The 14,451-nt window shown below is 31.4% G+C and overlaps 1 protein-coding gene across 1 annotated transcript; it reads left to right on the plus strand.

The window, feature by feature from the left end:
• The first annotated feature begins 10,116 nt into the window (after positions 1 to 10,116).
• On the plus strand, positions 10,117 to 14,149 carry LOC105138193 (alpha/beta-Hydrolases superfamily protein). Its single transcript, XM_011044226.1, has 2 exons — positions 10,117 to 11,028; positions 13,652 to 14,149. Exons 1-2 carry the CDS (start codon positions 10,358 to 10,360, stop codon positions 13,956 to 13,958), a joined length of 978 nt encoding a protein of 325 aa, XP_011042528.1. The 5' UTR covers positions 10,117 to 10,357; the 3' UTR covers positions 13,959 to 14,149.
• Positions 14,150 to 14,451: the final 302 nt, after the last annotated feature.

Here is a 14,451-nt window from a genome sequence, read left to right on the forward strand (position 1 = left end):
ACTAAAGATCCAATTGTCTTCTAATTACATGTTTTCTCATGTATTACGAGACCATTACTTTGGCGAACAACAATTGTTTATTGCTTTAACAAATATGTAAATGCAACTGTAACTTTGACAAAGAAACATGGCCATAGCAAGGACAGAAGATCATCCATTAAAAACCCTAAAAACAAGCACACATCTCCACGTCCAACCATCTATAGTCCTTGTTCCAAAACAAGACATATAAACTTCCCCTGATTTTACTGGTTATTTTCCTCCTCCAACAAATTGAAAGGAAGACATTGAAAGGTCCACCTCTGCAAGATCAAGTTAAGTCACATATATCCATAACATTAAAAAATAATAATGGTGTTTTATAATTGAAACTCACATGACTGCCGACACAATAATTTTGTAAAACCTCAACATCCAAACGTCTGCATTCTCAAAGAAAAAGATAAATTTGTTTGCATAAGGACTTCTTCATCCTCCGGGAGCTGGCTCTATATTAGACTAAATATTGCAAGAGGGTAGCATGGACTGGCCATTTGTCCATTAATGAATTTTAGAGTTGACTTTGACGACATACATTATGTTTTCTATTCATTTTCTTAGTTCTTCTGGCCATTTCTTTTTAACGTATTATGATCTGTTTTGTGTTCAATTTTCTCAACAGAAGCCGGCTCCGCCATGGATTTCTGGGGAGATTTTCATTAAAAAAAATATACTAAATGACTTTGCCTATTGGCATTTTAATGACAACTTCAAATTTTGGTACTCTAGTGATTCGTAATTTCTCTTATTTGTGCTTTCCTTTCTTCATAGTTATGCCTTTTTTAGATTTATATATATATATATATATATATATATATTAAGAACATTTTTTTTTATTTCGTCAACAACGATGGATAAAAGATTTCATTGATACATCAGAATAATACATCCTCTTCACATGATAAAGTACGCAGGAGGAAAAGAAACATCAGTCTTTGCAAATGATATATTCTTCACGAATGCTGCAACAGTAAGGAAAAAGTAAAGTATGCAAATGGGGAGGAAACAGAATATCGACTTAATTAATGGAAAATGGAAGCAAGTCACAAGTTGCTGAACCATCAACTATCGAAATTTGAAACTCGATCATTGAAATGAAGATAAACCACTGAATTCTGATTCTTTTTTGGCATTTACTCCTAGATTTCGGATAAACTCCTATAAGTATTAAAATTGAATGAATGAATTTTTTTTAAAAAAAAGAGAGAGTAAAAGACCTCAGTACTATGTAATGTGAAGTAGATTACAGTAGTGTTTTATATGTTTTTTTTTAAATCCTTTTTGTTATAGGTTTTTCTTCTTTTTCAATTCTATTATTTAATGCTATGTTGATTGAAATTTAAGATTAATTATTTTTATTTTCCTTTTATATAGTTATCGAGATCTTGGAAAAGCAACCTAATTAATATCATATTAGTGTTCTATTTCACAAAGAAAAAAACTGATTTAATTGTTTACAAGAATTTAAAAGGGAGCACACAAAAAATGAAGGAAATGAAAAATAGCATGCCTTTTATTTTTATTTTTATGAAGGAAAGTCTCAATTCTGACCCTTTTTCTTTTTTCAGCCTTTAATTATTGTATTTTTTTTTATCAATTGAATCTTTTAATATTATATTGATCGAGAATTGAAAATAATAATTTATTTTGATATATTTTTTATATTATTATTTCAATCACAAAAACCTATCTTGCCATTTTTTTCAAGCTTGGATTCATAAAAAAAACAATCCAATTTTATTGTTCGAGAAAGATTGAAAATGACAAGACAAATTATATTAGTGAAATATTTAAAGGTCCTATTTTAAAAAGAAAGTGTGTATATGCTTTTTTCACAATATTTGCCATTGGGTTTTGTCAAAAATTATGTTTGGTCCCTTTAGTTTGAAAATTACATAATTAGGTCTAAAATTTTATTTTCCCTCCATTTGAGTCCCTGTGTTTAAGAGAAAGGAGAGAAAGTCGCTGGATTATAGAAAGAAAAGAGAAACATAACAAACGCTCAGTTTTTGACAAAAAAAACTCATTCTAGGTGTCAATGAGTTCAATTTGCTTAGAGAAGTTCCATTTAGCCTTTCTTTTCATTGATTTTACCTCAAAAAGTAGATTGAGCTATAAGATTTTATTCTAATTCAAGTTGATTTTTATTTTTTAATCAATTAAATTGTGATTTAATATCAAAAATAGGGTTTTTAAGGTCTCTATGGTGTTTCTTAGGTTTATTTGGCTGGAAAAATAGGTCAAAATGGATTTTTATCCGTAGGGAGCAACTACCCAACTTTTCAGCCACCTGTGGTGGTTGGAATGTTTGACAACAAGCGACATGCTTTCTACTATATTTTTTTAAATGAGGTAGGGTGAACAACTTGTCGTTTGCTTCTAAAAAAATAAATATAACAGGCTTGAGTATGTGGGTTGCCTCAGACCAATATACTTGGTTTTTTAGGCCCAGATGCCTTGGGTTGTCCTGACCTGAGCGCCTACTCTTTTAACTCTTTTTTTTTCATTTGATTTTTTCACTTTTATTTATTTTTCATGCTGATTTTTTTTTCAACTTTATCTTGCAACATGTTATTTATTTTGAATTGGACTATATAACTTGTTTTAATTTGATATTTGTAGGTTTATTATGATTTAAAAAATACCTATGTATTTAGTTGATATTCAATTTTTTGAATGTCTATTTTTTTATTGTATAATTAAATAAAAAAATTTCAGAAAGAACAAAGTTATTAAACCAAATTGAGTCCATCACCCAAGTCACTTATTATATAATTAAATAAAAAATAATCTAAAAAAAATTAAACACATTGAATTCCATAACTCAGGTTACGAATTTGATGGATTAGGCGGCAAAACCCGGGTCAATCCATTATATCATTCTATCAATATTTTTATCTTGGAATTTTGTTCTTTTTTTTTTAGTTCAAGAATTTTTTTTTGTGGAAAATTTTCTCTCTTTTTTTCAATTTGTTTTTGATAGATTAAGTCTTGAAACCAAGTGAATATTCTTTCTTTGAGTTAAAACAATCATTGTGGCTATGGCATAACAAAGATCACCTATTTAGTAACCTATTAATTTGTTTAGGGTTTGATATTTGTGAGTTTATCACAATTTCAAACAAATATCTAGATATTTAGTTGGTGCTTGATTTTATAAATGTCTATTTTCTTATTGTATAATTAAAAAAATTATTTTTATAAAGACAAAAGTTATTAAACCAAGTTGATAATATCACCTAGCTCACTAATTATATAATTAAATAAAAAATAGTTTTTTTAAAAAATTAAACACATTGGAATCCATAATCAAGGTCACAAGTAGTCGATTCAATATATTTTTGTCTCGTTATTTAAAAACAAATTATGTTATCTTTGAATTTTTGTTCTCTTTTGTTTAGTTAATTTTTTTTTTGTTATAGGTGGACATTCTTCCTTTTTTTTTTTGTTCAATGGATGAAGTCGTGAAATCTCACGGCATAAGAGAATAAGAAAATACTAAAATACTATATATATTGGATTGGGATAGAAGAATAACTTCTATTTATCTTATTAGGTTTCATACTTGCAAAGTCTAAGAAAATACCACAAGAATTTTCTACTATAATGGGTATTTAAGAACCAATATATGAAATTTTAATGAATTTAACAAAACTTATATTGAGAAGCATTTTATATGAAACTTGTGATAGATCTATTTGTGTTAAGGGTTATAGAAGTCTAACCGCTTAAAGCATCATTTTACCATTATCTATAGAAATAATTGATAATGCACAACATTTAGCTTAAAGGAAGAAGTTGATTTGCATATTGGATTACAAATCGAGAGGAATCATGGCTATTGTATAAAACTACGAAAAAACTTTCAAGATGGAAGTTATTCCATAAAAGACGTATTAATACGTATTTGAAATGCAAATCATAATATTTATTTTTATGAAAATAGAAATGAAAAGCAAGAGATACTTTTTTCTTGAAATATGGACTAATAGAAGTTTAGATCTTAAAAACCACTTCATGAAGCCTCCTAAAATTTGATTGATTTTTTTTTTTTACATGCAAAACAAGAAAAATTCCATTTAGAAAAAAAATCAACATAAGATTACCCTTTTTTGCTTTTCATGATACATTAGCTAAACTAAGAAAAAAAAAATAGCATTGAAATATATTCTTAAAGACCAATTCAAATTGGCTCCTATGATTTATAATTGCCTAAAATGATTGAATATACATACATTGTGGGTCGTTTTAAGAAATAGTCAAGACCTTATAGAAATTAAATATTTTTTCATAGAAGACATAAAACATATATTTGATATTCTAAAAATAGAAAAGCATGTCACAATTAATTTACAAAAAAATAAATTTTAAATCCAATAGATTTATTTCTATTTTATCTAGATTTAAAAAAGATGTAAATTAATTTTGAATCTTTAACACAATCTATATATTTGTAAAATATATAAATATATAAATAATTTAATTGAATAAATGTTATTTAGGGAGAATTCACTTTGAATCAATTATTCTCTAGATACACAAGAAACACACGTCATGACATTTTATTTTCAATTAAACCAATATTAAAAAGACTCGATTTATCAATAGGTGATCCAATACCCTATTAAAAAGCCATCATAGTACTAATAAAAAAACATTTGTTATGACCAAACTACAAAATGGATTTTGAGATTTATTAACATTCTTTAAAAAGAGTATTATTAAGAATTCTATAGATACTCAAACCATTAAAAGAACACCCAATAACTTATTGGGTACTATATGAAGTATTTGAAATAGGAGAAAGAAATATCATCCAAGCAATATTTCCAAAGGAGTTATAAATAGATCTGCAAGTTCACCAATTATTGATGATTCTAAAACTGTTAATCTTACATTACATGCAATAATATCTAGAATTACTACCAAAGAATATATATAAAAAATTATTTTATATAAAAGATCATTTGGCAATGTAGGTTCTCTATAATAATTATGACCAATTTGTTTAGCCAATTTAGCTCTTAAATCATTCAAGTCTGTTTTTTATTAGGATAGATGAATTCTTAAAAATCTATCATCCGAAGGAACTGGACATTGTAATTTTTTATCATCTAGCTTAAGCAAAAAACAAATAGATCGATATATATATATACTCTAAATCCTATCTATATCTACACATATATGAATGATTTAATATAATAAAAAATTGATTGGATCCTTTTTTCTCGAAAGTTGCAATCATCTAACACAAGAAATTCTATTTTTACAAATAAATGCTCACTATCCAAGTAGGCCTACAACGGTGATCATAACCAAGTGTTTATCGGGGTGTTTTAGTCCTTTTAATTGGCCTTTATCTCTAAAGAATATCGAGACTTTTTAATTATAATAAAGAATTTACTTATTGTATGTAATTTCGATGGTAATATTCCATTTCAATTGGAAAATGCAATCAAATGTTTTGGTTAGTATAAGTGATGAAGGGGTGGTAACTCATATCATGAGAGGAGATTTTGCGTAGAGTTCTATTAATATTAATGGATGGCTCTATAATTTCCTCTAGATATATGCTTCCCAGGTAATTTAGTCTTATGGTTCTTTTATTATTTGTATCTGGCTTTTTTTTGGTAGACTCTTCCTTTATATGGGCTTTTAGTTTAATGTTTCTATTCAATATTTATGATTATTGACAAGAACTTATTGAATCAATTATTTGGAATCATAATAAATTAAAAGTTGCTACTTAGCCTAGAGCCTTGATCATTATACAAGGGCATACTATAGGAAAACTCATTACCTTTTAGGTGGAATTTTTACAACAAGGCTATTTTTCTTAGCAAGAACTATTGTAGTAAGATAATGGCTACGAGGATTTAAAAGGCATCAGAACATTAAAATTTTCAAGGCTTAACTTAGGATCTAACTTGTATTACTGATACTAATAGGAAGTGAAACCTTATGGCAAGGAAAAGTTTGTTTCAATGAGGGAAGAAGAGGAAAAGGTTAGAACAAAAATGTGGGGAGGTCCTTTTAGTTTTGGGCAGGTTGGTGTCGGTCCCTTTATATCATTTGATTCGTTGATCCTCACAAAAAAAAAAAAAACAAAGTTATGTAATTAAGTGATACATGAGAAATTAATTGAATGTTACAATCCTCGTCGTGAAATAGTATACTATGTCTTTATCGGTGTTGTTTTTTTACTAAAATACCAAGAGCTAATTATCAAGATTTTGGGCAATATATGTACATATACTTCAAGTAAAGGTTCATGCATGTTTGTTGTTGAGGGTAACAAGATCAAATTGGTAAATATTCTTTTTTTTTCTTTTTTTTTCTCAAGTCATTTCTGCAATCATTAATCATGGAAGAGCCATTATGTGTATATGTGATATTATATTAGTACATATATGGTAGAGGGGAGCATTCTATCCTGGTTTGTCCATTAAGTTCCATTTGTTCTCTTCATCATATTAGGTAGAACATTTTAATAGTTTGCAAGGCTAATAATCTTGAGGTCACGCATTCAAATCTTATCTTTATAACATTTTCTTGACAAAAAAATAGAGGATTGTCCTTGTTAACTTGTGAATAATTAATTACTATTTTTTAGAGGAAGGAAAGAAAAGAGGATAAGGGTAAAAAAAAACTATTAGAGTCAACTATCCTAAATCATTTATTATATTAAATAAATCGACTTCGACGGATAACAGAAACTAAACTCGTGTTTTCTCCTTAGCAAAGATAAGTTTTACCATTCAACTATATCCTTTTTTTTTTTTAAATATTGACACTTAATACTTTGATTCTATTGATGAATAGCTACGTCAGATATTTTTTTCAAGACCATTCCTATTACCTATTTAATATATTTTTATTATATTTAATTAATAGATTACATCCAATACATTTAGAATTATATAATACATTTAATTTATATAATATATTTATATATTTAATTTTTTATTCCATTTTATTTGAATAGAATTCAAATTTATATTCATTTAGATTTTATTAAAAATTGAATTTAGAATTTCTTAGAACTTAGAATGATTTTCTAATAACATAATTATTTTTATCAAATTAAACTTAATTTTAAATTTATTTTCATTTGAATATTACATACAAATTATAAGAAAGTTTGACCCTACCTCAATTTTTGTTATTAAGATTTTGTTAAAAAGTATTTTTCAATATAAATATTTCAACCAAGAAAAACTAGTTATGATGAATTAGAAATTGTTAACAAAAATATTTTCAAACCTAAGACTTTAGTCTTACATTAAAATATTATAAATTTTTAAAGTGGTTTATATAGAGATATCTTGTGAAGTAAAAATTGAATTGGTAAATATTTTCATGATTAGGTTAATTAAATGTATCATAACCCAATTCTGAGTTATTCCTCTAAAATCAATTTTTTTTTCAAAATAAAATAAAAGCTGACAATGCAGAGAAAGCAAATTAAGGAGGGCTACAAAAATAGGAAAAAATCAAATTATAATTTTTTAAGGGAATTCAAGGCGTAATTGTACCCTATTATGCCCAAAAATAGAGAAAAATACAAATTCAAAGTCAAATTGAATGATTATTGAATGAATTTGCATAAAAATTGAGTCCAATGACATAATTAAATTTTTAATAAGCCAATTTGATTTAATCATGGGCCAAATTAAATTGTAATTATGTTTAAAAATTAAGTTGGGTCTAATTGAAGGATTTAATTAAGTGTAAGGACTTAATTATACTTTAAATGGGTCAAATTAATTTTATTTTAGGCTTAATTGGTGAAAAATTAAGTTAAGGAGCTTAATTTTGGTTTAATTGAGAAAATTGATTGAAATTAGGGGCTTAATTACATTGAATAAAAAAAATTAAGGTCAATTAGGGTTCAATTGAAAGCAATTAATCTAGTTACCTATTTTGCAGCAGCATTTAATATACCTAACATCCACCAAATTTGATAAATCTTATACGAAAATGATCCTCTACACCTTATCTAGAACCCCCTATGATCAGTTTAGACTAAATGAAAATACATAATTTCTGGTGACAACCTAAAAAGATCAACTTAGTCAGTTTTTGTCTGCAGATTTGCAACTCATGATACCTAATTTGAGCCAATGATTAGGATCTTTTCCAACTGAATTAAGGGTTGAATTTTTTTTCAAGTGTAGACAAAATTTCCCTCTTCCACTACCTATAAATAGAGGTGGTTTTCATGGCTTGAATTAGAAGAAATTCGGGTCCAAAATTAGCTAAAAAACCAGTTTTTCTGTCGGTTTCTGCAAATTTTCTCTCTCTCCATTGTGGCCTTCAGCCACCACCACTCTTATCACCTATTTTCTCACCATCAGCTCCACCATAGGAAGCCAACACAACCACTAGCCGACTACTAAGAGTCACCGTCGGTTTCTCTCTCCTCTCTGCAGCCCCTCCCACGTGTTTTTTCTTCTTCTTTTGCTTCCTCTGCCGCCGACCACCATCTGTCACAGTCTCATCCCACTGCCTCAAACATCCCCTCACCATTTCTACCACCAATCGGCCACTAAGCAGCTACTGTGACCTTCTTTCTCTTCTCCTTCCAGCCTTTCTCTCTTCTCCACAACTTTTTCTTCTTCCCGCCATGACCAATGCCAGCCTTCATCGCTGCAACCATCGGCAGCACACTGTCATCCTCGGCCAGACCACCACCATGCCAGGTTGTCTGCCCTTTCTCCCTTTCCTCTTCTTCTTCTTCTTTTTTGCCTCTATTCACTTAACAAAGGACGTGAATTATAATTCACATCTTACTGTTCACGCATGAACAATGGCGTGAATTATAATTCATGTCCATTGTTCATGCAGTGGACTATACCCCCTTTTTTTTTTGTTAAATTCAAAAGGTTTCAAAAAAATCATTTAAAAAAATTATGATTTTCTCGCATATTTTTTTACTAATGTTTTATAATATCAGGTTGTATATTTACACTGTAAAATACAAATTTAGTATTAAAATACCTGGTTTTCTTCAAAATATTTTTAAAAAATAAAAGATTTCAAAACATTTTCAAAAAGAAAAAAGTATTTTATTGCATACAGGTAAATCCTGAAATTTTTCCAAGCATATTTTTCATATAAAAACAAAATTTGCATCTTTTTTTCATGTTTAAAAAAATTCAAAAATAGATATCGTAACTAGTTTATGATTATGCATTAGGATTTAGCCAACATGTCAAAAATATTTTTTCAATCTTTTTTTTTAGGATCCAGATGTAGAATTTAATATTTATAAGGTGTAAAATTACACAATAAAGTATACCCATAGGTATTAAAGATACAAGATGTAAATAAATACGATGCTAAAATTCAGATTTTAGAACGGTTAGGATTTAACCCAATAAGGTAGAGACTCTCTCACAAAGATAAATTTGTCTTGAGTCTTAGAAAAGATCAACAAATACCCGACTCAGAAAAAAACAATCAAACAATAATGCAACTTACCTTAGGTAGGGTGCATTGAGGTTGATGCGTCTTCCCTTTGCACAACCAGTCTGTTACTCAGATTCTTACAAACCATAGGTTTCTAGTAACCATAATACTAGGTGGCGAATCCTGAACTTTAATTATAATTTTATTATTAAATCCAAAAAATTCTTTCCAACACACAATACCTCATATAAAAGGTATGATAAAAAGCTTTTGTCGTTGCTAGATGACTTCATGCCGGCTCGTATCCCGCAACAAAATGCATGGTTATATATATATATACACATCATTTTTATTTTTATGTTATATTAACACAAAACAATTATTTTAGCAAGTTATGTGAAGGGGAGAGGAGAGTTATCTTCAACAACATATAAGAACAAGAATTTTTTTATTTTTTATTTTATAATTCATTGGTCTTTCACTATATAAAGGAAACGTATCCTTTATACGTAAAATCTCCCAACCTATCTTTGTTAGAACATGAACTTTAATTTAATTTTTAAAATGAGAATTCCAAGTCTTAAAGGGACGGAGGATTTTACCATAAACGGGGAAGCACATTTCCACAGCCACCAACCTCATCTATGGTCCTTCTTCAAAACAATAAGATAAACCAAAGGCCATGAATGCATATGCATCATTCTCCACCATAATATCCCTCCTGAAATGACACAATCACCCTTGACATTCGAATAAACTTTGTCTGCCTTCTCCACTCCAACTCACCCATCCTTCCCCCTCCCTAATTTTCCCCTCTCTTCCGCCTATATATACCTCCCATATTAGGCCATTACCTCCATTGCCAACCATCATTGTCTCCCTATAGAGAAGAGAAACCATAGCAGAAATGGGTTCCCTCCCTCATGTAGTAGAAGATTGCGGGGGTGTTGTCCAACTCTTCAGTGATGGCACCATTTATAGGACCAAAGACATAGGGTTCCCCATCCCAATCATCAATGACCAGTCCATCGTCTTCAAGGACTGCCTCTTTGACAAAACAAACAACCTCCACCTCCGTCTCTACAAACCCACTTCAATGCCACCGTCATCCCCTGCAAAGAAGTTTTCTGTCATACTTTTCCTTCATGGAGGTGGCTTTTGTGTAGGCACGCGTGAGTGGCCTAACTTCCACAACTGCTGCCTTAAACTAGCTTCTGGGCTCAACGCCCTCGTTGTGGCCCCGGACTATCGTTTGGCCCCAGAACATAGGCTCCCGGCGGCCATGGAGGATGGATTTAGTGCCTTGCAGTGGCTACAAGCTCAGGGTTTGAGCGACAAAGGTGATGCATGGGTCAATGGTGGTGAGGTTGACTATGACAAGGTTTTTATCTTGGGAGACTCGTCTGGTGGCAATATTGCACACCACTTAGCCGTTCAGATCGGGGCTGGTTCGACTGGGTTGGCTCCAGTTCGGGTAAGAGGATATATCCTAATGGCACCATTTTTTGGAGGGGTTGCCAGGACAAAATCAGAGGAAGGGCCTAGTGAACTCTCGTTGAACTTGGAAATACTGGATCGGTACGTTAACATCCAACTCCTATTAATCTCTCTCTGTCTTTTGTCACAGTTAATTCTAATGGTATACGTACGTAGATCAAACCATTTTGATGTGATGTAGACAACAATTTCTTGTACCATACATAACATGATATATACTTGATTATCATATTTACAAACATATGCTCGATGGATCTTTGGGCTACAAATAATTTTATATCTACTTTCACTTTATACAATTAATTGCCACATTTACAGTTAATTAATATGCGGCTTTATTTGGTGGGATGAGTGTTGTATTTTCTCTGCTTAGGGTCATCCGTCCTGAATTTCTCCTTCAGAGTGATGCCAGACCAGACTAAACGAAATTGGTCAACCTTAATGTGATATCTAATTGATTTGAAAAGAGAAAATGGAACGAAAAAGAACAGCAATGGAATCAAATTTGTGGAAAGTAATGTAATATCATAGGTCGGAGTCAAAAAGATACGGCTTTTTCATTAATCTTCACAAATGACAACCTTGTTTTTGCCTGCCAACTAGTCTTTGTATAGGTAAAGATAATATAAGTATTGTTTGAAATTAATTGAACCGCAAGAGTAAAAGGAAGACACACACACACTGGACGTACATAATTCTCATCATATCTTACCATATACATATAAATCATTAAAGTCCCATTTAAGAATTGGACCACACCAGCAATTTCTCAAAGGGTTTCTATTGATGCATGGTGCGTACACATACGTGCCCTCCCGATGATCCACACAAAAGAAAAGGAAAACGCAAAGCACACACCCATCTCTCTCTGGCTCTGTGTCCCATATGGAATAAGTACTGAGGGGCTTGGCGATGTTAATTATTGTGGTCAATTCTTTTCTTCTTGTCTCTCTTCTTGTGGCAGTAGTTTCCTCAAATTGATCCTTCATTCCATCGTGCCTTCTAAAGTATATTTCATTGTACTCTGTCCACCTGAAAGCCCCATGCAATGATGTAAGATATAATTGGGGTAGACGGTGAGCAGTTAAGTAATATATCAATTTGGAAACATATCATTTGTCTAGGTTCACTAGCTTAACATGTCTAGTGTATATAGGTGAAGAATATTAATATTAATTGCTTGCTTGCTTGATTTCCTGCTCTCCTAAGTGTTACTTTGAATCTGATTGCTTGATGATGATTCCGAAGATCTAAAAATGATAGCTTTAGATGATGCAAAAGTAGGATAATCTAAAATATTCCGAACAACAAAAATCAAAAGCTAGGATATCTGCCGTGATCAAATGAAAAGGTGGGCAGGCTTTCTGATGAGGAACGATATTAATATATATTTTTAGTACCTACCTTATGTAGCAGATGGTGGTGATCAATTCATGTATGGGACATGCCTGCCCTTATTTATGAATAATTTATTATAGCTCGAAGAGGACCGCAACAAGACGGTGTTTAGTGTTTAGTGTTCTTGGATTGGGTTGTTTTAAAAATCAATTTTTATCACAGTCACGCATATCTCAGCTAACTGAGCAGCCAGATACTGATTTTTACGTGGCTGATATAAGATGCACATACACTACAAGGGAACATTAGGGCCAGCTTTTATGGAAAATTCCTTCATTGAAAAGTTCATGATAGAGCCATGTCTCCGCTTTACTGTTATTTGAGTGTGCTTGGGTTGAGTCATGGCCAATCTCTCTTCTTTGACGTACGTGCACTAGTTCTGTTTGAAATTTGAATGGGTCAGCCAGAATTAATCAACTTGTCTTATTCGCAAGTAATCAAGTTAACTTCAATCTTTTTGAAGGTCAAACGTTACCAAATTCAAAACCACAATTATTGTTTCAAAGGCCAAAATGAACTAGAGCACATGAGAGAGGTCAAGCTCAAGGAATTTTAAAACACGCCACTTGGCTTTCTTTCCAATCGTAAAACACACCATTTGGGTTTGATTGTCCTCGGTGCAGTCTCATCTTCATGGTGCCAAAAAGTTTCCACAGCTTCTTTTATCAAGTCCCGCTACCTGATATTTCACTTGGACCATGGTCCCATGTAGTTCGATGCCCTAGCCATATGTTCGTAGCTAGTAGCTCTACATACACGTGTTCGTGGTCAAATTGTACGTATATATCTCCTCTTTCTTGTGGTAAATCTACTCCAAATTTTTTAGCCGCCTTTATAGTAGCGTTTTTTAAATTGGAATCTCCCTGTCTATATACATAAGAAGAAAGGAAGGTGACTTTTTTATTAAAAAAAAAACAGACAAAAAGGAATTAAGAAATTAAGTGATGACATGAGAAACCAAAAGTTCTGCTGAGCACGTCACATACTAGCTATGAGATACATAGTCGTAGTGCCTAATCCAATATCAACAGAATCGCCTCCATATGTATTAGATAGTGCCTCCTCCAATATCTCTCTCTGATATCCTTATCTTGTGAAAAGCTCTCCACTAGACTTGAAGTTCTTTACAACAAATTAATATTGTATTTATTCTAATGTTCCCCCGTGTGTGTGTGTGTGTGTGGAGCAATTAATTACACTTAACCCTAATTCTTAGAGATATTAATCCATTTCACACATATGGTTTTATGTTCCCGCCTCTTCCTTTTTGTTTTTTGACTAATTAATTTGAGCTAAACGAGTACAGCTTTTGGAGGCTTTCTATGCCTGCTGGAGCAAGTAGGGACCACCCCTTGGCTAACCCATTTGGACCAGGTAGCTTGAATATTGAACTGGTGGCTCTTGATCCAATCTTGGTGATTGTAGGTAGCTGTGAATTGTTAAGAGATAGAGGTGAGGATTATGCTAGGAGGTTGAAAGAGATGGGGAAGAAAATTGAGTATGTTGAATTTGAGGGGAAGCAGCACGGTTTCTTCACCAATGATCCTTACTCAGATGCTTCAGAAGAGGTTATTCAAGACATGAAGAGGTTTATGATCGAGAACTCTTGTTAAAAGAATAATATCTCAAGTCTTCATGATCTAGTCATTACTGGCTAGCTAGCTAGCTTGATATTGGTAATAATTACTTTTTTCATAATCGCATGGGCCTATAATTAATTAAACTTATTACTCATGTATGGGATTAATTAGCATAAGAAGCTTGCTCGTAAATCTTCTTCCCTTTGATTTCCTTTTGTGTGATTCTCGTGGATAGGAGAAAAGGGGATCTCTGCAATTTAATAGTAACACTTGATGATTCTAATTTTGTAGTTATAGAGAACGCGTACCTTGGTGACCAAAACATTTAGGGTAATACTTCGCCTAGGGCTATATATAATCCATTTTCTTGGACTTGCATCATTATCTTCTTAATTTCAATTTCGAATAAACCAATGTCAAGTGCAAATTCTTCAGCTAATCATGGTTCAAGGGACTTGTGGCATGTCATTATCATGATCACCATGCTGATATATAGTAAAAGGCAATAATCATGATATTTGGAAAC

Source organism: Populus euphratica, unplaced genomic scaffold (assembly GCF_000495115.2).
Source record: "Populus euphratica unplaced genomic scaffold, PopEup_1.0 scaffold74.1, whole genome shotgun sequence".
NCBI classification, from domain to species: Eukaryota; Viridiplantae; Streptophyta; class Magnoliopsida; order Malpighiales; family Salicaceae; genus Populus; species Populus euphratica.

Bases quoted from the DNA above. Each gene is read 5' to 3' on its own strand.
- LOC105138193 (XM_011044226.1), top strand. From the start codon at position 10,358: ATGGGTTCCCTCCCTCATGTAGTAGAAGATTGCGGGGGTGTTGTCCAA. The intron at 11,029-13,651 runs GTACGTTAACAT...AAACGAGTACAG, and splicing joins AACTTGGAAATACTGGATCG to CTTTTGGAGGCTTTCTATGC.